The sequence below is a fragment of the Homarus americanus genome, unplaced genomic scaffold (genome assembly GCF_018991925.1).
Source record: "Homarus americanus isolate GMGI-L3 unplaced genomic scaffold, GMGI_Hamer_2.0 scaffold59495, whole genome shotgun sequence".
NCBI classification, from domain to species: Eukaryota; Metazoa; Arthropoda; class Malacostraca; order Decapoda; family Nephropidae; genus Homarus; species Homarus americanus.
The window spans coordinates 5,067,163-5,092,631 of record NW_024732415.1 but is presented as its reverse complement, the minus strand read 5'-3'; the positions used below and the strand labels follow the sequence as shown (position 1 = coordinate 5,092,631).

General features: G+C 40.1%; 1 protein-coding gene across 1 annotated transcript in view; it reads left to right on the top strand.

Annotated features, from left to right (window-relative positions):
- Positions 1–25,469, top strand: part of LOC121868508 (protein O-mannosyl-transferase TMTC2-like) — a 174,896-nt gene that overhangs the window by 87,864 nt on the left and 61,563 nt on the right. Inside the window, 3 exon segments of the mRNA XM_042369174.1 lie at positions 655–1,342; positions 1,636–1,793; positions 2,098–2,266. Coding sequence (XP_042225108.1) covers positions 655–1,342; positions 1,636–1,793; positions 2,098–2,266 — 1,015 coding nt within the window.

Sequence of the window (25,469 nt, the reverse complement as noted above, 5' to 3'; positions counted from 1 at the left end):
AGCCTGAGTAAAGAGGAACATTCATCACTGTGTAATATGTCGTCCTCGGCACGTGTTTGGGAAGAGGGAAATTCACACTGGTCGAGACTCAAGGGAGGGACATGTGTGGCTCTACATAGTTAATGAGAACACTTTTTTAGGGGGTCATTATTCACTGGGACGAGGATGTAAAGTTTAAAATGCACTGTCCCGCTCCCTACTTTGTTGTTACTGTGACAGACAGAAGGGGAAGGTGGCAGTGGTGGTAGGATGGTGTCAGAAGATGAAGGAGAGTGGTAGTGGTGGTAGAATGATGTCAGAGGAGGAAGGAGGGAAGGTGGCAATGGTAGTACGATGCTGTATCAGTGACTGGACAAATGAGTTCCAGTCCTCATAGGTCCTAATCTAAACTTAATGGGTTGAATTTGGTGTGATTACTTCGAGTCTACTGTCGCAAATATTCGGTTTACAAACTCAGTAGCAGAAATATATTGAGAGCTGGTCTCGGGTCGGTAGCATCAGCTTTTATAAATGTGTGTCATTGGTTATTAGCAAGAATTGTGTACCAGTAGCTGTTATTACTGATCCAGAGACAGTCATTATAGTCTATGTAACGATGTGTGTTGTACATGATCATTCTGTGCACCAGTGAAGGTTCTGTTCTTTGTGTTACAGTCTGTGGTCCAGGCGCTGATCCGGGAGCTGTGGCCGGGTAGCGTGGGGACGCTAGTGCTGCTGTGGGCGCGAGTGAGTGTGGCACCCCACACGCCCAGTTTCACGCCCGCGGACAACCCAGCCGCCCATGCCCATTCCCTGCTCACGCGTGCTCTTAGTATCGCTCGAGGGTGGGCGGTTCATGGGCGCCTCTTAGTGTGGCCTGCGACCCTCTCATTCGACTGGTCGATGGGCGCCGTCCCCCTGGTGACCTCCCTCAGCGACCCGGCCAACCTCGAGACTGCACTATTGGTGGGGTCAGTAGGCGTCCTGGCTGTCACCGCCGCCTCAGCCTGCTGGAGAGCACGACAACACCTCAACCTGACCACCAAGATGTACACATATCACAACCAGCACGCCTACCACGACGTGCTGAACAACAACGTGCAGCACGGCGATGTCACCACCCACCCGGCGTACCACCTGCAGCACCGTGCTGTCTGCTGGCACCTCAGCCCCCTCTTACTGGTGCTGGCCTGGGGTCTCCTCGTCTTGCCCTTCCTCCCGGCCTCCAACCTTGCCGCCTACGTAGGCTTCGTGGTGGCTGAGCGAGTCCTCTACCTTCCCTCTATGGGCGCCTGTCTGCTGGTGGCTCTAGGCTGCCAGGTAATCTGGCGCACCATAGGCACAAACAAGTGGCATCGAACAGGTGAGTTGGACCCGAGACTCACTTAATACCAGACCCAGAACTTGCCTTAAACTGGTCTGACTTAACCTACCCTACCCAAGCTCAACCAACCCCTACCCTACCTTGCCTTGCCTTGCCTTGCCTTGCCTTGCCTTGCCTTGCCTTGCCTTGCCTTGCCTTGCCTTGCCTTGCCTTACCTTACCTTACCTTACCTTACCTTACCTTACCTACTCGACTTTCATAAGCCTTATTTACTCTGGTGACTTACCTGTAATATTAATTAGTTATAAGCTACATATAACCACGAACAAAAGTAAATTCTCTAAGTGATTTTACAAATTCTGTGATTCTTGTTTATGATCACAATGTATGTGTGTCTGTTCTCTTGTCTCTACTTCTTCTTCTACTTCTACGGGAGATGGATGATGAGAAACAGAAACATCAGGAACGGAACCATACTGCAAAGAGTGATGTTAGACAAATGTAAAAAGTCACTAGAACACACACACACACAGACACACACACACACACACACACATTCACTCTCTCTCTCTCTCTCTCTCTCTCTCTCTCTCTCTCTCTCTCTCTCTCTCTCTCTCTCTCTCTCTCTTGTTCAAATCCTTAACATACAAATCACACCAAGTGAATCCTTCTCCCTTCTACAATGATTCACAAAGCCTCTTAAAATAAAACCTATGCATATATTAACTTCCAATAACACTACCCACACCATCTCTCAACTCTCCTTCCTTTTAATTTTCAGGGAGTTGTAGTAGAAGCAGAACTCCTCGGGGTGGCAGTGGGTGGCGGAGGGCGGCTTGACCATGGCCGGGGCGTGGGTGGCACTCTTACTGCTCTTGTCTGCCAGAACTCTCAGAAGAAACCAAGACTGGGAGAGCGATGAGTCCCTTTATCGAGCTGGTGTGGCCGTCAATCCTCCCTAGGGTGAGTGTTGGATTGTTTCTCTCACAGATATCCATATTCCATGAATGTATTTTTACACTTTCAGTATAAGGTTTTTATGCATTCTGATAAGTATACATATAGGATATACATAGACATGCATATATACAAGGTGGCACACACATGAACACACACATACACACACACACACACACACACACACACACACACACACACACACACACACACACACACACACACACTCATCTTGTCGGGGTGGGGTCATATTTATTGTTCCATTTTGTACCATTTTCTTCCTTCGTGCTGTGAATAATATCCTGAATATATTGTGGGAAGGTTATGAATATATTTTGGTCAGGCTCGTGTGTTTGTAAACAGCCATAAGCACCTGAGACACACCTCGTACAGTCAGTCCCCTTCACTAGTGCGTTTACAGGGGCTCGTCGTCAGGTTTTGTGCATCGCTGTGTTTGTTTACATTCGCAGAAGGAAACTCACAATAGTAAACACACTGTGGAATCAAATTAAAACAATGTTAAAACAAATATCTCAATGTAATGATTTGTGGAATGTTTATATATAACGAGCTCCTGTAAACGTACTAGTGAAGGGGACTGTACATAGTGAATCTGATTCAGAGGGGTAACTTGGGGTAGAAAATACAATATATCTTCTCTCTCTTCGCGTAAAGTAATCCTGAAAGGTGAAAATATTCTAAGAAATATCATTGGAATATTATTATTTTCATATCAATTACCTGACAGTCCTAGGGTGTTGATGACGTCATGAGAGGTATTAGCGTTTATATGTCTGTCTAACTAAAAGGTTTACGGTGCCGTTTTGTGTTATTTATACTATTATTTTTGTTTGTTATTATTTTGGTTTTGGTTATTAAAGTGTATTTTATCCATTTTATGAACCGTATTTAAGATTACACTGAGCAACTACAGAACAAGCTGCTATTGAGGTCTTCTTTCTTTGTCTTTATACACTCTCTCTCCTTCCCTTCCTCCTCCTTTTATTCCTCCTTCTCTTCCTTTTCTTCCTTATCTTCCTTCAGGTTTCTCCTTCCCCTCTCTCTCTATCTTTAGTCTTCTCTATCCTTTGTTCCTTACCTTTTCGCCTTTCCTTTTCATTTCATCACTATCCTCCTATTCTCACATTCCTCCTCCTTTCTCCTTTTCTATTACGCTTCTCCTTTCTGTCTTTCTTCATCCTTCCCCCATCTCATTTTTTTACCCCTTCTCATCTTTATCCTTTCCTCACTCTTCCCCTTCCCTCCCACTCCTCTTCCCCTTTACTCTCCCCTTTTCTCTCCTAACACCCTTTACCCGTAATCTTCCTCTAACTTTCTCCCCGCCTTCTCCCCACTCACATTACTCACCCTCCCCGTCTCTCCCATTATTCACCCTCCCCTATCCCCTCACTTTCCTTCCCTTTTCCCTTCATTTCCACCCACTTCTTCTCACTGCCCCCCTTTTCCCTTCAGCTCCCCCTCACTGCTCCTTCCCTCACCTCCCACTCTCCCCTCCTCTCCGTCACCCCCTCCTCTCTCCCTCACCTCCCCTCCTCTCTCCCTAACTCAGCATATGGTCACACATTAATCTCTCTTTCATTCTGGGTAACTTTTCTTCGTGTGATCATAGCCGTGTCTCTTTGATGTTGTACCACAGTTAATAAAGCGACCATAAGTTACCTAAAGCGCGAGGGGCCATTTTACCTGTCTTGTGTGATGTCGTTTTGTGTGATGATGATGATGATGATGATGATGATGATGATGTTCTTAATGGCAGTATTAATAATGATGACAATAATAGTGATACTACTACTACTACTACTAGTACTACTTATATTACTTTTTTTTAAACGTGGCCTCCAGCCTCCCCCAATAGCCACACCTTCGCCACCATTTTATTACCTTAATATTAAATATCCTAATACATAAGTAGCTACCCTGGCTGTGTTGAGTTAGTTAAGCCGCAGATCTATGTGGCATTCAGTGACTGTAGCCTCATAGTCAATATCTGCTACTACTGTTACTACTTCTACTACTACAAATAATAAAAATAATAATAATAATAATATTATTATTATTATTATTATTATTATTATTATTATTATTATTATTATTATTATTATTATTATTATTATTATTATTATTATTAATATTATTAATATTATTATTATTATTATTATTATTATTTATTATTATTATTATTAACACACTTATTCGCACACACGCACACACACACACACCTGCATCCAACCACACACCACGCACACAACCCCCCCGCCCCCACCCACCCCGGACACCCACCCATCCACCTACCCACCTACCCATCCCCTACAGGTAGGTGGGTGGGTGTAGGGCCTACACCCACATTTCATCTCGTGTAATATAAAAATTGCCCCTCCTAACCATAACCTTTGAGCAACACGACCATTAATACATCAATCCTAAATGTTACCAGTTTCACCAATTTTACCAATTTTGAGTTTTTAACCAATTTGTCAGTCATCTCGATCGTCTCTTCTCCTACATGTCAAGAAGATCAAGAAGATGTTACTTAATACTTACGTGATTTGAGTCTAAGATGTTCCCATAATTTAAGATATTTTACCTTAATATTTCGTTCGTTTTCTGTAATGTAGAACTGTTGTCTCCGCTTGCCTCTATGATCGATGTATTTGATTAATGATTTTTCCTATTTGATATTTTTGGGGGGGTTGATTTCCTTTATAAATTGTATCTGTCTTATCAACCCAATGACCGTCTATTTATCATTCTCAGGGCGTGAAGAAATAGTTTTGTCTGTTTGTTTGTTTGTGAGTCGAGTGTGTGTTTGCTTGTGAGTTGTGTTCTTTCGTTTGCTAGTCTTGTTCTTTCGTTTGTGAGTTATGCACTTTCGTTTGTGAGTCGTGTCCATTTGTTTGTGAGTCATGTCCGTTCGTTTGTGAGTCATGTCCAATTGTATATGTTTCTATAGTCTGCATGAAGAACCAAGAGGCTTAGGACATTCTTATATGACCCAAATGTCCAACTTAATGGTGCCAAGGTTGAGTTATGAAAGGACTTGTGTGTGGCCCCAGTGTTCTCCTGGGCCCGGATGATTAGCCACTTAGGGGACGCATTCATTCTTGTCATTGAGAGAAAGAAGTTATGATTGGTTGATTGATTCTGATTCACCAGCTTTTGGTAACTCCCATCTACTCTCTCTCTCTCTCTCTCTCTCTCTCTCTCTCTCTCTCTCTCTCTCTCTCTCTCTCTCTCTCTCTCTCTCTCTCTCTCTCTCTCTCTTGCTCAGTTCCCTATGGAGGAAAATACTCCTTCCTCTGGCCAATCCTTCAAGCCTCCTGCCTACCATCCCTACTCCCTCCAGCCCTCTGCCTTGGGGGAATCGCAAGACCCAGTCCAATCACACCACTCTATCTGTAAGCTCTCTCTCAAATCCCTCTTTATCCACTTCTTCTTCCCTCTTTATCCACCTTTTCCCTTTTGTGGTTCTCGTATCCGAATTCCTCTTTATCCTCTTCTTCTCCTTGTTCTCTACTTCATCCACTTTATTTGATCGCCCTATTTTTTCCTTCTCTTACTCCTCTTCCTCCTCCACCTGCTGTTTCCTCTTCTTATTCACTTCCGTCTTTTCTCCTTTCATCATCCCGCTACCAATCCCCATTTTCTTTATCTCTCTTCCTCGTTGACCATCTATACCGACTGTTGTCCTCTCCCCCACCCACTTCCCTCCCCTCCTCTTTCTTCTTCCTTCGCTTACTATTTCCTATTATTCTTCCCTCGTTCATTCCTTCCATCTCTCCCTCATTCACTCCTCCCCTCTCTCCTTCTCTCCCTCTCACACTCCCTCCCTCTCCCCTCTTCTCTTCCTCTCTCGTTCACCGTCAGCCTCTCGTTCAGCCCACCACAACAATCTCCTCCCCGGCAGTAGCTCGTTACATGGGAGTGTGTTGACTGAGAGACGCGGACACAACCTCCCTCTGTGTTATCGATAATGGAAACCAGACCTAAGTTAAACACGCCTGAGTACTCGACGATGATGGCAGCTTCCAAGACTACCGTTGTCCTCACCACACTCCTCCTGGGAGATGGTGGTAGTGGTGGTGGTATTGAGGGGAAGAGGTGGTGGTGCTGCTGGTGGTGGTGCTAGTGTTGAGGGAAGGAGGAGGTGGTAATGGTGTTGAGGGAAGGAGGAGGTGGTGGTGGTGTTGAGGAAAGAAGGTGGTAGTGGTGGTGGTGGTGAGGAAAGGAGGAGGTGGTAATGGTGTTGAGGGAAGGAGGAGGTGGTATTGAGTGGGAAGAGGTGGTGGTGAGTGTGGGGAGGAGGAGGTGGTAATGGTGTTGAGGGAGGAGGAGGAGGTGGTGGTGAGTGTTGAGGAAGAGGTGGTAGTGGTGGTGGTGGTGCTGAGGAAAGAAGGTGGTAGTGGTGGTGGTGGTGAGGGAAGGAGGAGGTGGTGGTGGTGTTGAGGAAAGGAGGAGGTGGTAATGGTGTTGAGGGAAGGAGTAGGTGGTGGTGGTGTTGAGGGAAGGAGGAGGTGGTGATAGTGATGATAAGGAAAGAAAATAAGAGGAAGTACTGTAGTAATCGTAGTGAAGAAAGATGACGATGATAATTCTACCTAATGTAATAATGAACAATGGGATAGGAAAACAGAAAAAATAAATAAAATAAAATACAATAAACCGAAAAAGACCTAAAAAAAGAAAATCTCAATTAAATAAGAGAAAATACAAAAACAAATAATAAAATACGTCTCATATATTCGTGATAATCAATTCAATAACTTTTTTTGTGTGTGTGTGCAGCTGCGAGCTTTCCCAAGTTTGTTTACACTCGGGGGCCTATAAAGGATAGGAAGAAAGACGGGAAAAAGAAATAGTTGTAATTCCAATAATATGAAAATACGAAAATTGGGAAGAACAAAAACAGTGCCAGAGTTTTTTTTTGTTATTGTTGATGTTGTCTTTTTTTATCGTTATTGCAGTTGTTATCCTCGTCGTTGTCGCTATTGTTGTTGTTATCGTTTTTTCTTTATTCTTGTTGTCGTTGTTATCGTTTTTTCTTTATTCTTGTTGTCGTTGTTATCGTTTTTTTCTTTATTCTTGTTGTCGTTGTTATCGTTTTTTCTTTATTCTTGTTGTCGTTGTTATCGTTTTTTCTTTATTCTTGTTGTCGTTGTTATCGTTTTTTTCTTTATTCTTGTTGTCGTTGTTATCGTATTTTTCTTTATTCTTGTTGTCGTTGTTATCGTTTTTTTCTTTATTCTTGTTGTCGTTGTTATCGTTTTTTTCTTTATTCTTGTTGTCGTTGTTATCGTTTTTTTCTTTATTCTTGTTGTCGTTGTTATCGTTTTTCTTTATTCTTGTTGTCGTTGTTATCGTTTTTTTCTTTATTGTTGTCGTTTTATCGTTTTTTCTTTATTCTTGTTGTCGTTGTTATCGTTTTTTTCTTTATTCTTGTTGTCGTTGTTATCGTTTTTCTTTATTCTTGTTGTCGTTGTTATCGTTTTTTCTTTATTCTTGTTGTCGTTGTTATCGTTTTTCTTTATTCTTGTTGTCGTTGTTGTCGTTGTTATCGTTTTTTCTTTTATTCTTGTTGTCGTTGTTATTCGTTTTTTCTTTATTCTTGTTGTCGTTGTTATCGTTTTTCTTTATTCTTGTTGTCGTTGTTATCGTTTTTTCTTTATTCTTGTTGTCGTTGTTATCGTTTTTCTTTATTCTTGTTGTCGTTGTTATCGTTTTTTCTTTATTCTTGTTGTCGTTGTTATCGTTTTTTTCTTTATTCTTGTTGTCGTTGTTATCGTTTTTTTGTCTTTTTTGTTGATGTTGTTGTTATTGTCCTTATTATTGTCTTTGTTATTATTTTTGTTGTTGTTTGTGTCGTTGTCGTTGTTATTGTTATTTTTCTTGTCATTAACGATCCATTTTAATTAGGAAGTGATGCTAATTATATCCTGGAATCATAACGAAGTAGCAGCCGTCAGTTAGTGTAGAGGCATATTGGACACCACTTCAGTCACCTGCTAATTGGCTCAACGTGTCAGCTATGAGGCCATGTTATTGTATTGATTCATTCACCCCTATTAGTCGACACCTCACGAGTTGATGGTGAGTGGTTGAGAGAGAGAGAGACAGACCGACACAAAAAATTCAGTCAAACAGACGTAAATGAGAACTCAGACGACGAATCTAACTGAATAAATAACTAAATTAATTCCCTCATAACTACTAAATACTAGCACTGTCACTAACAACTAGCACAGTCAATGACAACTAGCACAGTCAATGACAACTAGCACAGTCACTAGCAACAAGTGTACCCGAGTCATAAGCTGCTAGTGACTATTCCTAAATCAAAGGAGACGATGAAAGATTTACAGACTGTGACGTGTTGATGATGATAAGACCACGTGTTTTATAGACTCATTCCCTGGCCCGTATACCGAGTGACGAGGCTAATAAACGTTTGATCATCGTCTTATTAACGGGATGATGACGTATAATTAGTCGTTGATCGCCATTCTCAACTCGCTCCCATGTAAACGAAGATGGCGGGTCTGTTGGCCTGGTTGAAGACACATCTATCGAAAACAAGGAACCAGATTGTCACTTTGTTAACAAGATTTCATTACTAAGAAGAAAATAACAATCAGGATTATGTTACTTAGTATAGTTAATAGTTAATAATAATTACTACCATATAAAACCCCATTATTACATATAGGATACGTGCTTGCGTTAATAGCTTCTGTGTCTTAACTCTCAATGGCTTAAGTATGATGGCTGATACACAGATGACTAGACATATGGTTAATATCCCCGGCCAATATAAGCCCAGTGATGGTTGATCAGTATTAGGTGATAAATATTGTCAGATGGGACATTATGTGTAAGAACTCCCACTAAAAATGATCAACACGTTGTATGATCAAAGTTATGGCTTATATCGGAGGCTAATATGATTCTTACAGTTATGGGGCTGATCAGCGCTGGGTGGTAGAACGTCCACCCATCACAGGTAATGAGAAACGCGGCTAATCTATGTTAGGACGAAGAGCTCTCATTATCATAGAACTGGAGGCTAAACTTTACCCAGAAACAGATATAAAAATGTTTACCTGATTCACTTTATGTTGCTATACAGAGATTCGTAAGGTAAACTTTTTCCTATCTTGAATGCAGACGCAAGAATGTATCTGACTCCCTTAAGCTGCAACAAGTGCTTACTCATAGGCATATACGTTAGATTTTCCCCAGAATTAAAGATAACCGAGTGTGTAATTGACTCACTTAAGTTACGACGTAAAGGTGGATTCTCAGAGGTGCAAAAGCATACCTGACGACCCTCTTCACTTACGGCACAAAGATGGTGAGAGGAATTGGCGTTCAAAATACACATAGACTCAATTTTGGCTCATTTACTGTATGTAATATGGCGTCGACATTACACTGAGACTACGTAACAGTAAGTAAGAGTGAATAACTAATCGTGGACTTCTGTTCCTTGACTTGTAAGTGACTCGTGCAGTGTTTGTTTGACGGAGAAGGTGAAGTGGGGAATGTGAGTTGGGGGTGAGAGGGATGTGAGAGTGGAGTGGGTAGCGGAGAGGGGAAGAACTCTTCAAAAAGCGATGGTGGCTCAGGTGAAGCTGGCCAATCGATTCTATGGCATTAAATACCTCCCCTGAATACAAGTTGGGAGATCAAGACCCGAAGGGGAGTATAAGTGAAGGGGGATCGAAGGCTTTGATGTCAGGTCCTCCCTCCCTCTCTCCCTCCCTCCTACGAATGGCGGTGTTTTGATGCTCTTTGCTTATGATTCGTGACAGCTGCGTGAGTTCCATGTTATGTGAGGAGTTTATGAGGGGAATCCTGATGAAGAAAGTAGAAAAAATGAAGATTATTCCTGAATATAGTAAAAAAAAAAATGATTTTTTCTCACCTCAAATATAAAAACGAATAAAAATCCTTGAAATTTAAAATGAATCGAAAATTAATATTATAAAGAGCTAAATATATATTTATTATACCAACTATAAAAACAAATAAATTTATTACAAGTGTTAAATTTTATATATTTACCAGATTAAAAAAAAACATATATTACATGAAGGTGAAAAGAGAGATTTATTCATCCGACTTGAAAACAAAATACTGGAATTTATATTGCAAGTGGGAGGGGAGAGGGGGGAGGAGAGGGAGGGGAGAGGAGGAGGAGGGGAAGGAAAGGGGTGTAAAAGAAAAGAATCGAAGTATTAATCCAATCTTAATGGAAAATCTATTATTGCGTAGGTAGAAATGAAATACTCTTGTGCCGTTGGAAAAAAAAGGAAATTTATATTACAAGGCGAGAGGGAGGAAGGGGAAGTGGAGGGAGGAAGGGGAGGGGGGAAGAGGAGGGAGAGAGAGAGGGAGTAAAACATTCAGCCAATGTTGATAAAATTAATGTATGTATTGCAGGGGCTCTAGGGAAAACATTCACATAATGTTGATAAAAATTCAAGGAAACGTATGTTACAATGAGTAACATTCACCCATCACACATTCACCAAGCATCAAAAAAAGTGAAAATTATTCATGAAAACAACAACAAAAGTCTTCCCATATTGACACGATGAAAATTACCATCAAGGTAACACAGAAAACTCAATGAAATATACATCCCAATATTGATATATATCCCGAGGGAAATGACATATATTTCCCCCGTGTAGTCACAGTCGGGAGGAAGTGAAATAGACTGTGTTATTGTTGTTTTTCTGAGGTATAAACACATCTCTTTCACCAGGTAAGGAGAGGATTATAGCAGTACTAATTCACTCTCAGGTAGAAGACAGGTAAAGGGAATTTAATATTAGTTTCTATCTCCAGTAAGTACTCTTAACTACCATCCATTATGCTACCAGTTAGTGCTTGTTTGTTTTTATTCGTGAGTTAGTGGTAGGAAGGGGGTGAGGGAGAGGGGTGGGGTGTAAGAGGCCACTTGTGTATGGATTTTCGGCATTTAGTAATTTCCTGGTCGGGGCACTCAGTGTTATATTAGCATGGGTGAAGTTAATTTGGCTCTTTCCTTAAACGTAAGCTTAGTTAATTAACCTAACCTAACTTTAACCTTCTCCCCTAATTTGTGTTACACGTGACCTGACCTGAACGTACCTGACATTATCTACACCTGTTATAAGTTTCTAACCTCACGTTCCCTCTAATTTGTGATACACGTGACCTGACCTGAACGTACCTGACACTACCTACACCTGTTATAAGTTTCTAACCTCACGTTCCCTTTAATTTAACCTATTAAAAAGATTACAGCTGGTGCGGATACAGCACACTGAAGACTTAGCCCTCGGTACACAAGGAGACAGTATGGTGTTGGCACTACACTCGACTGTGTTCATTTTCCAAACTGTAAAATTAGATACAGTTCACAGCTGAGTGTTGAAAGGGACCGTAGATCAAGAGTTAATTAGAGAAAGTAAACAGGTGATAATTAGCCAAACAGGTAAGGGAGGGTAAGGTAAGGGAGGATAAGGTAAACAGATGAAGGTAAAGAAGGTAAGGGAGTGAGGGAAGCGGGGAGCTACAGTGTCGTGATCAAGGTGCTGGCCAACAAGTTTAGACCAGAGTTTAAATGCTTGATCAGGTAGTTTGATTCCAAGTTTGATCGACTTGTCAACAACGTTTAGCTGAGAATCAAGTTAAAAGGGGAAGGAAAAATGTAGTTGTAAAGATATACGACTTTTATGTGGTTTGATTATATTAATATTAGTTGTGGTTATATATTTGTACAGTGGATTAAACTTTTGGTTAATTTTATTGGTTACATAAATTAATGGATTGTAAATTAGCACCAAACAGTTTCCCAAATATAAACTAGAAGTGCTTACAGTATATTTAGCTATTATTATTATTATTATTATTATTATTATTATTATTATTATTATTATTATTATTATTATTATTATTATTATTATTATTGTTATTATTAATATTATTATTATTATTATTGTTGTTGTTGTTGTTATTGTTCATTAATGAACAGTCGTATCTAAAAATTTTACGTACCCAATATTAATTCCCAACTGCCATTATTTTCCCTTTACGAACTTCCCGACACCTCGATTAGTTAACGACAGACACACAAAGACTCTTGCAACTGCGTAAGTTCACCTCAAGTTGCAGTGATTAATATCGTGACTATTTTCCGTGAACACAAAAGCACCAGCAGCAGCAGTAATAGAGCAGTAATAACAGTAGCAGCAGTAATAGCAGCAGAAGTAGCAGCAGTAATAACAGGAGCAGCAGTAATAGCAGCAGAAGTAGCAGCAGTAATAACAGTAACAGCAGTAATAACAGTAGCAGCAGTAATAGCAGCAGCAGTAACAGCCGGTCATGGTGAAGGAGTAACTCTGGGTTGCTACATTGCGTCACACACTTGTGTTTTCCGTCGCCAGTGAGTTTGGTCGTGAGTGAAGTATTAGTTTGGTGTCCTGCCTCGAGTTGGTGCTGTTAACGTGCAGACCAGAGAGGACCTGAGACTGACTATAAACACTGACACCAATTAATACTGTGTTTGTGTAGAACTTACCTCATGAATAGCATTACAATACAGTCATTTTCCCCTGTGTGTGTGTGTGTGTGTGCGCGCGCGTTGTGCGTGTGTGTCAAAAGGCCTCCAGTCATGATAAGCAAAACAGTATGTTGTCTGGCGTGTGTAAAGGACTTGACTCATGAATAACTCATGCATAACATCACGGTGTAATGTGTTGTGTGTGTGTCAAGGCTGATGAATAACAACAAGACACTACATTGTTATAATATTCGTCTTTGTACGGAACTTCCTTCATGAATAATAATACGACACACCGTGTTATATTCTTCAGCTGGGTGTTGCCATATAAGGGTTCCCGAATATTGTCTTGTTTACCTAAGAGTCACATATACACCGACTTATAATTCTTGTTATCAGATTCACATTGCAGGGTGAAGGTCATTGACACCCCGGAATACATAGAGAATGATAACCTGATTCATTTCTTCAGATTTTTTTAGCTTTTTATCTGTTTTTCCTATTAATAGAACATAACAGAAGATCAGGGTTAAATTTTTCACAAGATTAAACGTGATGACTTGATGTGTTAGCAGAGGTGAAGGACATTTGTGTCTAAATTATGTACGTGATATAATCAATGGCTTGAATTAATATTTATTGGAGTTTTTGTTCTTTCTTTTGTCTTGTCGCATTTTATTATTATTATTATTATTATTATTATTATTATTATTATTATTATTATTATTATTATTATTATTATTATTATTATTATTATTATTATTATTATTATTATTATTGTTATTATTATTATTATTGTTGTTCATTAATGATCAGTCGTATCTAAAAATTTTACGTACACAATATTAATTCCCAACTGCCATTATTTTCCCGTTACTAACTTCTCGACACCTCGATTAGTTAACGACAGACACACACAAACACAGAGACTTGCAACTGCATAAGTTCACCTCAAGTTGCAGTAATTAATATCGTAACCATTTTCCGTGAACACCAAAGCAGCAGCAGTATTAGAGCAGTAATAACAGTAGCAGTAGTAGTAGCAGCAGCAGTAATAGAGCAGTAATAACAGTAGCAGTAGTAGCAGCATGGTAGAACCGACCATCCTTCCTTTGGACCGTGAGATCTTCCAACATAGGACTTCAAACACACTAACGAACCCCGTGTTGACGTCAGTGCTCGAGGATTCTGGACGCGGGGACAGCGAGCTTTCTTCGTCATCAGGATTTTTGATCCCATGGCCGCATGTCACCGTAACCTAGCTCTCAATGCTGCACACAGGAAGAACGAGAATGACAAGAAAGGGCATATGGGGAGAGAATTAAAAAAGTTGATCAAGGCAGCTTCACTCCTCTAGTGTTCACAACCTCTGGTGGGATGGGCCCAAGTGTAGATGTTTCTACGCCAGACTCGTGGAGGTGATCTCCGAACAGAAGCAACAGCCCAGAAGTTATGTTACAGCCTGGATGAGATGTCGACTGTCTTTCTCTCTCCTTCGGTCGGCTTTGCTCTGCCTCAGGGGAACGAGAGCTTCTGCCCCAATGCTGACAACAGCTGCAGATATTGACTATGAGGCAACAGTCACTGAATGCCGCTTAGATCTGCGGCTCAGCTAATTCAACACAGCTGGGATAGCTACTCTTGTATTAGGATATTTAAAATTAAGGTAATAAAATGACGGCGAAGGTGTGGCTATTGGGGGAGGCTGGAGGCCACGCTGAAAACAAAAATTAGTAGCAGCAGTAGTAGCAGCAGTAGTAGCAGCAGAAGTAACAGCCGGTCATGGTGAAGGAGTAACTCTGGGTTGCTACATTGCCTCACACACTTGTGTTTTCCGTCGCCAGTGAGTTTGGTCGTGAGTGAAGTATTAGTTTGGTGTCCTGCCTCGAGTTGGTGCTGTTAACGTGCAGACCAGAGAGGACCTGAGACTGACTATAAACACTGACACCAATTATTACTCTTCATAAAGCAGTTTACTCGTCAACAACAAGTTACAGTGTGTCGTGTGGAAAGGACTTCTCCCAAGACTATTACTGCGGTACAATTATCCTTGTGTTTATACAAGACTATAGACATTAATTACGGGTCACGTATATATCATCAAATAAAGCCTAACATGCAATATATCCTCAGACGACCCACCATCTGTATAGAGAGGACGTCCTTGAACTTTGACCTTGCTAAAACAAAAAATGCATTAGTGCTTTGTGAAAAATTATCGAAAACACTAATTTTTAATCGGATTATATCGTCTATCAAAGTGATTTTTTTCAGTTCTTTGGGAAACTGGAAAACCTGACGGAGTTTTAATACGAAATGTACATCACTTTCACACTCCCTTTTTCACACGAAATCAAAGGGCCATGCACATAAAGAACCACGCACACGAAAAACCACGTACAAGAAAAACCACGTACATGACGAACCACGTACACGAAAATCCACGTAGACGACGAACGACGTAGACGACGAACCACGTACACGACGAACCACATAAAAGAAGATCCACGTACGCGAATAACCACGTACACGACGAACCACCAACACAACAACACGCACCAATCTAGAACACACAGTAAAGCCGTTTAAGGAGACACTAACATCGAGGTACAATATCAAGTTTATATAAAGGACATAACTCATAAATCCGGTTTCAGTGGTCGAGTGTTTGCCCAGGACTTCATTTATGTGACTCATGAATAATAATGAGTTGCAATGTATTATATGTGTGTGAAAAGACTTTACTCATGAATGAACTATGAATACGATGACAAGTGCCGGGTTTATCTTAATAATCACTTAGAATCTACCTTTGTGTTGTCGATTAAGTGAGTCAGGGATACGTTCTTGCATTATTAAACAGGGAAATGATACCTAACCTAACCTAACCATTGGGAATCCATTTTTTTGTGTTATTACTTAAGGTAACCAATTAAATAAGTCCTTATATCTTCAGATAGGGAAATAACCAATCATATCAACCAATTACACTCCAATTTTACATCATTAATTAAGGAAACCAATAAAATACATCCACACATCTCACAGTTCAGAGAAAATTTCGCCTTACCAACTTTTTTTGAGAATTCTGACTTAGGTGCGTAACCCCACACTGGCCAGGAGTCAGCATACGACCATTGACTTGAATCTCGCCTTTGAGTCTACACTGAATCCCAGCAGATGAATATTTACAAAAGCCTGGCGTTAAAAATGTCCTGAAAGTGTAAGTGAACGAGAGACTGTGTGTGTGTGACCTAGTAGTGTTAAATTGGTCTTTCTCTTTCTACCTATTTGTTTTTTTAGTATATCTTTCTATCTACGTTTATTTATATTCATCTACTGTATTGGTCTATCTATCTATCTATCTATCTATCTATCTCGTTGTCCTTCTAGTTCCAAGGGGGAGATCGAGGACGAGGAGAAACTGGAATGGTGTAATAGCATTAAATTCTTTCTATGAATCTTTTACGTTCGTAGTTTTTCCCAGGAATTTCTTTTTTTTCTGTTGTTTTTCTTTTTGCCAATACATTATTCAGGTTTAAATTGCTTTTACTAACATTCAGGCAAATGTTATGTTTCAAAACGACCGGAAAATATGAACGTTAAAAAAAGAACATATGTAAAAAAAAAAGAAGAAAAAAAAACACTCGACTTGCAAGATTTAACTTTAGGTGTGAAGAGAAACAACTGCCTAAATAATGTTGTTGTTTTTATTAAGTTTTAATTCTTTCACATCACGATGACAATGTTAAGGAAATACACTTATACTTTCTCTAGTAATTAGTTGGTGATCCTTCTAGCACTTTGTCGTTTAGTTATGTTGGTGGTTTCTCTCTGTTGTTTCTATGGGGGATTTTATAGTCAAGTGTTTGTGTGGAGGGTAGCGGGTGTGTGTGGGTGTGGTTTTGAGTGTTGAGGGTGGGTGTGTGGGTGGTCTTCCTTCAAGTGCCACAGTGGTTGTGTGTTTATCTAGGGCGTGTTTGCTTTCTTTCTGTAGTTTTATATGAATGTTTACATCAAATTTGAATTTAGTGTTATGGGGAAATATTTACTGTTATTATTATTATAATTATTATTATTATTATTATTATTATTATTATTATTATTATTATTATTATTATTATTATTATTATTATTATTATTATTATTATTATTATTGTAAACAAATACTCCACCTACCTACTCGTCTCACACCCACTTGAGACGCTCCTGGACCTTCAAAAAAATCGTGAAATCTTTCCTTGGTTACAGAAGGAGGTGTAGGAGGAGGATGAAGGCCGGCTAGCTAGCTGGCTGACTGGTCGCTCGTATACTCTGGAAGCTCGGAGGCGCGGTACCATTAACACGCCCTTCAACTCGTTGTATGAATTTTCCATCGCAAATTTGACTTTGTAATTGGGTATTAAAATGAGTAACGGGGGACGGCAGGCGGCAACAAACTGCTTCCATTTGTCGCACAGGAACTAGTAAAGCAAGTTTGGGTCTCTTGGGTTACGTGGGAGTGGTAGTGCTGGTTGTTGCTGTTGTTGTCCCTTTTATAAGCCCTGTTTGTGTTGTAGCTTGCTGTTGTGTTTTTTTTTTTTGGTGCTGTGCTGGTGCTGTAATGGTGATTTTTTGTGGTTCTGTGGTGGTGTTCGGTTTGTGCTGTATTAGTGGTGCTGTGATGGTGGTGAGCTGTTATTGTTGCTGCTGCATTGATCCTGTCCTATTGTTGTGCTGTTACTAAGCTGCTGTTGCACTATTGCTGTACAGGAGCTCCCGGTTAAAAGGTGTGTAACTGGCGCTGCTGTTGATGTTATTACAATATCTGAAGGTAACTCATGCTGCTGATTCTGGTGCTGTTTTGGTTGCTGTCTGTGTAACTGCTGTTTAATGCTTGTATACCCTGTTTATGCTGTTTTTGTCAGAGCTTCTGTTACTGATACTATTACTACTACCATGATACTAAAGTTACTACTATCCCTGCTTCATATACTACTATTACTACTCCTGCTTTTGCTACTAATACTATCCCTGCTACTACTACTTCTAACATTGCTTTTACTACTACTACTACTTCTACTAACTCTGCTTCCAATACTACTACTACTACTACTACTTCTACTACCAGCTACACCAACTACTCTACCTACTTCTACAATCACTGTGTTACTGGTGGACCATCAGAAAACATTCAGTTCTCGTCCTTTCAAGAATAGTGTGTAAAATACAGTGACATTTAGGGAGGAAAAACTAAAGGCCTTGGACCATTAAGATGTCAGCGGCAATACGGAAGGGGATGTGTTATGTATGTCACCGTTAGAATGGGGGATGTATGGAGACCTCCTCAACTGGCTGGCTGGGAGGAAGACGCAAGACTGAGAGAGAGACAATGGATAAAGTGTTTTCCTCCTGTTGTCGACTGATACATTGATGATGACGATGTATCTTACATTGTCCTCCCCACAAACTTTCCTCCCACATATCGTCTTCACCACACCCCACTCCACCCCACCCCACCCCACCCCACCCCTGACACCCCACACCACACAGGTAATGCAATAAGGCAGGAATGAGGGTAGTGAGAGAGTGGAGGATGAGTCTAAGTGAATTACGTGGACTTTATCGAGTTTGTCAGTGGTGCCCACAACCCATCGCCTCCCCCCACCGCTGTTTTAATTGACTAATATCTCCTCTTTTTTTGTTCAGTTATCCATCTTTTTTTTTTTGAGGATTGGCATATAGCCTGATGGATATTTTATCTCTCGGCTGCAGTGCTACCAACTTGATTTTTTTATTGTTTTGATTTTGTTTTTCAGTATTTTTCCTTTATTTGGACTTTTTTTTTACGAGTTGGTATTTTTGTGGTGTATTTTTGCTATTTTTTTCCTTTTGTTTGATTTTTTATACTTTTCTATTTTCTATTATAATATATTTTTCAATCAGTCTCAATTACATATACTTTTTTTCTTCTTTATTTGTTCTCATCATAATAACTAATAGGGAAGTTATCCTCATGAACACAAGTGTTATATACATATTAAGTATAAACATCATAACTCTTTTTGTTCTCGAGTTATAGAAGAACATATATACTTTATGTAAACAAAGTGAGCACTGACCACCCTATTACGCGACCTCGTTGAAATAATTACGGAAAATTACATAATAATTGAGTGTTTAATCCTTCTTTGTGTGACCATTGTGTACTGATTAATTACCTGTACTTAAGGTAGATTAATAGCCAGTTGACATGTGGGTATGATATAATTGACCCATATCTAATATAAGTTGTTCGGTATCCGCGCGCAGACTAGCAGATAGACGGGTGGATGGGTGGACAGGGGGACGGGGTGATGGGTAGACGGGAGGATGGGTGGACGAGTAAATGAGTAGACAGGTAGACTGAAGGGCGGTTGGATGGGTGGACGGGAAGATGAGTGGACGGGTGGACGGGAGGTGATTTTATTGTTGTTGTTTTTTGTTTTGCGAGCTTCGGGTGCCAGAGCCTGGTATTAATCCATCCATTAGGGAAGGAACAAACATTTTAATTTCGTGGTGTGTATGTTGCTATCTCTCTGTCTGTTAGTCTGTCTGTCTGTTTCTCTGTCTGTTAGTCTTCCCGTCAAACTATCTATCACTCTAGCTGTGTAATCATCTATCAATCTCTCTCTCTCTCTCTCTCTCTCTCTCTCTCTCTCTCTCTCTCTCTCTCTCTCTCTCTCTCTCTCTCTCTCTCTCTCGGATATACACGTAAAAAAAAAGAGAAAAAATTTAGAAAAAACCCCCACCAAACATCGATATATCCTTCACCAAGGCAATTAACCTGTACCGCAATTATCCCCATTAAAATAATTATGACCACAGCTTGAGTAAAAACAAAAGGAATATTCTTTTTTTCTCTCCGCAATTATATGAATTCACAGGCGTCGTCACTATAACTCGTGCGATTAGAGTCACAATTAGAGTGAGTCAGGTGGGCTATTTTTTTTGGGGGGTGGAGTGGGTGGGGTGGGTTAGGGTGAGTGTGTCTAGGTCACTGCTCCCTGGTCACTGTTGTGGTGATGTGGTGTGGTGTGGTGTGGTGTGATGGTGACTAGTTGATTGGGTCCAGTTTGATTGAATATCTGTCTTGTTTGGTCCTATTACAGTCCTAGTGAGTCTCAACACCAATTTAACATTAGACTTGGTGCTTTACTCCACTGGTTCCCCAATTTAACTTGATCTTTTAAACTGGGGTCGAGTTGTAATTGGGCTTAGCCATACTGGGCCGCTGCGTGATATAATCTGACTAATAGGATTTTACCCCAATTTTACTTGACCAAAATCCAATTGGGCCCCATTCTAACTATAATGGCATGGGTGCAGCCTTATTGTGCCATGGTCTTTTTGGGGCCCCATCCTAATCTAATTAAACCATTGTGGGTGGACAAGTCCTTATGGGGCCCCTGTTAAATTCCTCAATGATAAAAGTTACATTAGGTTAAATTAATTTCATATCAGTTCATTTAGGTTGGTTTAGTTTAAGTTAGGTTCGGTTCGGTTCAGTTACGTTAGATTCGGTTCAGTTAGGTTAGATTCGATTAAGTTAGGTTCGGTTCAATTTGGTTAGGTTATGTTAGGAGCCAAATAGGACTGACGGTGAGCTATAAGGCCTGAGGCTCACTTGACCTGAATCCTCTGGTACAGCCCCTCACAACACCGAACTAGGGACCACCTCACTCCTCGGTACTTCAGTCTTCCCTTTAATATTCTAACTCCTGAGAAGAAAACATAGATAACGTGTCTAGTTACGGGAGAATCTATATGCAATTTCACCGTCATTTGGGCAGCTATTATTACAGCTTAGTGAAGGATGCACTTGAGCTCTTGAGACTCTATGTAAAGGTAATTCCTTAAGTAGACACCATTGAAAATCATACCTGCTCAAGACACTTACATCTTGCATGGTGGATTTTCCTTCAATATTCAAGGCCTTATTTTTTTTCTCTTATTATCGTTTTATACAACATAGTATTGCCGGCAGTGTAGTCTAGCGATGTTTAGGGACTGATCGATGAGGTCCTTATGAGGTCCTTGAAGTGTGGTGATACCCTGGGTAGATATTTTTGGTGATGTGTGACGCTAGGAGTTCCAGGAAGTTAAGTAACGCCAGTCACTAGGAGTTCCGTAAGAGGAGTAACTTTGCCACTAGAAGTTCCGTAAGATAAGTAACTGCCACAAGGAGTTCCTGGAAGATAAGTAACATCTGCCACAAGGAGTTCCAGGAAGACTCACCCCTCGCCCTCGGTCCATCGATACCCGGGTGTCACAAGGAAAATGGAAAGGTTGCTGCCACATTCACAATTACCAAAAATAAATAGTTCTTAAATCACCTGCGACTCCATATAGCAGTTATACCTACACTCACTTTCACTAATAATACACAAATAAACACAAATTTTAGTAATACTCATTCATATAGTTATTACATACATAAAGGTGATGGACTACAGGATTTAATTTTTTCTTACTCTTTAATATCACGAAATAATCCTCCCAAAACTAGTGGGCCATTTTACCCGTAATGGGAAATATATTTTAACTCAATTCGGAAATGAGATAGAGAGTTGATTTCTGAACTGATTTGATCTTTTCATTTGCAAAAGTTTAATGGGTGGGGGCCGTTAGGGGACTATCTGGCCCATTTAGGACTATTTTTTTTGTGGGGCCAGACCTGAACAGTTTACTGAGTTTACTGCACTTTAGGTAAATTACATTCCGATTCAATTTTAAAACGGAAACTAACCTTATCGTTTTGTGAAACTTAATGTGCAACTTCTCGTGTGTAAATCATAAGACTCTGAAAATTGTTTATTAGATTTTCTCTGTGTTACGTTGATACTGGTTGATAAGTCTTTTACCAAATAATTATATTTTATTTTGATACTGTTTAATAATAACTTGTATATGATAACTTCTTCATGTACACGTTATCTTCAACAATTTATACTTCGTGAAATATATTACTCATTGTAACGCTATTTAAGTCATGGTTCGTGAAATATATTACATAATGTGACGCTACTTGAGTTATGGTTTGTGAAACATATTACCCAATGTAATACTTGTCTTGAAATCATTGTCCGTGAAATATATCGGTATTAAAGCAAGTCTTCAAGCCGCGGTATGTAAAAATATCGCCATTATGACGTCTCTATTCAAGCCATGGTCTATGAAATATGTCAGTACCACATTACACTTTAAGCTCAGATCCATGATATATATTACCAAAAATGACGCCACACTTCAAATCGTGGTATATGATAAATAATTCAAATATGACGCCACTATTTCCACTTTGAAGTATATCATCAATGTGGGTGTCATTTTTCGTCATGCAATTCGTGATATATACTGTCGTTACGATGTCAGTTATGGTCCTTGAAATATATAAGGAAAATATCATCATTACTTCGATTGTGAAATATAGTTTGTGAAATATATCATAAATATATCGCTGTTATCTTCACTATTTTATGATATCGGAAATATGGTAAAAATAGGATATAATTTTTAACATCCTGTTAAAATTCACGAAAAATAGAGCTAATATAACATCACTATTACTGTGAAACATATCGCTAATAGAAAATCCCTATCCCTACTGTGAAATATATCACCAATATGATGCCGCTATCTCATGGTCCGCGAAATATATTGCCAATATGCCGACCACTATCTTCACCAAATCATGGTCTGCCAAACGATATCGCAGAGTCGACACAAATTACCAACTTTCTGCAGGTAATTGGCCGGTGATTTTGTTATCAACACAACACATCTGGACTGATTATGTTCCAGTCTGTGTGGTGGTGTGTTTTATTACCCGCCTCTCTATCTCTTTGTGTTGCTGGTTTCGTTTTTCTGTCTATCTGTCTGTCTATCTGTCTGTCTGTCTGTCTGTCTGTCTGTCTGTGTTTATGGATGTATGTTTCTTCTAACTTTGAATGCTCTCTCTCTCTCTCTCTCTCTCTCTCTCTCTCTCTCTCTCTCTCTCTCTCTCTCTCTCTCTCTCTCTCTCTTTATTGTCTACTCTACTCTACTCTACTCTACTAGTATTAAGAATCAACACACACACACACACACACATGTACAGGATTCAGCTCATTGTGCATCACAGTCATTGGATAATCAAGGACTCGAACATTCCTTAATGGGTGATGTAAATGCATAGGCAACACCCATCAGTAATATAGCACACTTCCGGGGATCACTACACAGACGCCTTTGATGTCTTCTTATGGGTACAATTCACTAGTAATTATAACATGCTGATGGGGTGGAGTGAGTAGGGCGGTCAGTGCCCCCTGAGACCTGACAGTGTAGACATGTGTGTGTCTGTCCATGGCATAACTCATAAACAATGAGAGCTACAGTGTTTATACTTGGGATGTTTATTCAACTGCATAACTCCTGTGATAATATGCCTTTTTAATGGTTATATAAAAAAAAATTGGGGAGTAATTTTGATGATCCTGTATTTTTACTATGGCATTCCCAAGAGATGCTATGGGCTAAGGGTCAAGAGGCCATTAAAGGTTAAGATCATCATTTACATTTCTACTTGTCTCTAGTATAACATGTAAATGGAAAAAGTGAACTTGTTGCCGAGATGCCATAGGGCTATCCCACCACTGCCACCTATGAACTAGTTGTGGAGATGTCAGGGCTCTCCCACCGCTGCCACCTATGAACTAGTTGTGGAAATGTCAGGGCTCTCCCACCGCTGCCACCTATGAACTAGTTGTGGAGATGTCAGGGCTCTCCTACCGCTGCCACCTATGAACTAGTTGTGGAGATGTCAAAGCTCTCCCACCGCTGCCACCTATGAACTAGTTGTAGAGCTGTCAAAGCTCTCCCACCGCTGCCACCTATGAACTAGTTGTGGAGATGTCAGGGCTCCCACCGCTGCCACCTATGAACTAGTTATGGAGATGTCAGGGCTCTCCCACCGCTGCCACCTATGAACTAGTTGTAGAGATGTCAGGACTCTCCCACCGCTGCCACCTATGAATTAGTTGGAGAGCTGTCAAAGCTCTCCCACCGCTGCCACCTATGAACTAGTTGTGGAGATGTCAGGGCTCTCCCACCGCTGCCACCTATGAACTAGTTGTAGAGATGTCAGGGCTATCCCACCGCTGCCACCTATGAACTAGTTATGGAGATGTCAGGGCTCTCCCACCGCTGCCACCTATGAACTAGTTGTAGAGCTGTCAGGGCTATCCCACTGTTACCACCTATGAAGCAGTTGTGGGGATGTCAAGGCTACCCTACTGTTTGTCACCTATGAACTGAGCTAGTGAGAAGTCAGGAAATCCCATCTACTAATCACCTTGTACAAGCTGGTGTTCCCTCAACTGGTACCTTGTAACTCTTGTAGTAATTTGTAGATGTTTAAGAATACTAAATGTTCACACAAACACTATTTGGCGTTAATATTTTTTCAACAATATACAGTACACTCTATGGCTACCAGTAACGAACTAACTGATAATAGCAACCATCCTATTATGAAAGAATATAGGAGGTAATCTACAGAGCTCCTTTAACACGTCTGTTGTGTGTGTGAGATCCAGGGGTTAAGTCCACTGTGGGCAGGGTACTTGGTGATGACCTGTGCAAATTAGAGGAACTTGGGGGACACGGGAATGTCATCTAGCAGTGAGAAATTAGTGATGTATACTTAGTTGCTGTTTATCTATGTAATTTGATAGTGTATTTTAGATATTTAATAAATGTGAATAGCCTATATTTAAATAAGTAATGCTATCAATATGTTAACAGAGGCTGAAGTCCAAGAATGACTTTGTTTTTATTCCATGTAGATCAGGGAATAAAAATTCAACTTTAAAACTAACGCCACTCAGGGTGATTGGCACCTTGCTCGACTGCAGTTAAGTTTGATATGGATTTACTTTCACTTAACTCGAGTCAATCATCTTCTCTGCTCGAGATTTATTAGTAAGTAGAACACGACAGCTATAGTGATTATGGTGTATACTAAGCTGTTATATAATACGGTTTAACACTACACAGAGGGATATATAAAACTAAACCGATAAAATCACTGTCATTCTTAAACATAAACCTTAGCTATTATTTTATTTATCTATTTATTAGTATTGGTGGCCGTAAAACATTTCAGAATCCTGTCTTTTGAAATTGTTTCGAAATGTGAGCTAAATATTTCTTTCAGTGTCCAGCAGTAACCGGAGGGAGGATTTGCTATGTGACACAATGGGAGATTCTGTTGTGCAAGCTCTTCAGTAAACTTTAATCTGGGTCAAGCTGAGTCTTCAGATTTCCACGCTTGAAACCGAACCTGATTTTTCAGTGTAATTTAGTGGATTTGGTTAGAGTTTGGTTATGTTAGGTTAGTTTAAGCTAGAGAATATTAAGGTTTGTTTTAGTGTTTGGTTGAATGGTTAGGTTAAGGGGGCGGCTAGATTTGGTTAGGTTAAGTTATATGTTAGTTTAGTTAAGTTGGGGTTAGGTTCGGGGTCTAGCAAGTTAGTTTCGGTTAGGTCATCATTGGGTTAGGACAGGGTTAGGTTAGGGTCATCTTCGGGCTTTTTTTCTAAATCCTATAAGGTTTTGGGTCAGGGGATTAGCAAGTCCTCC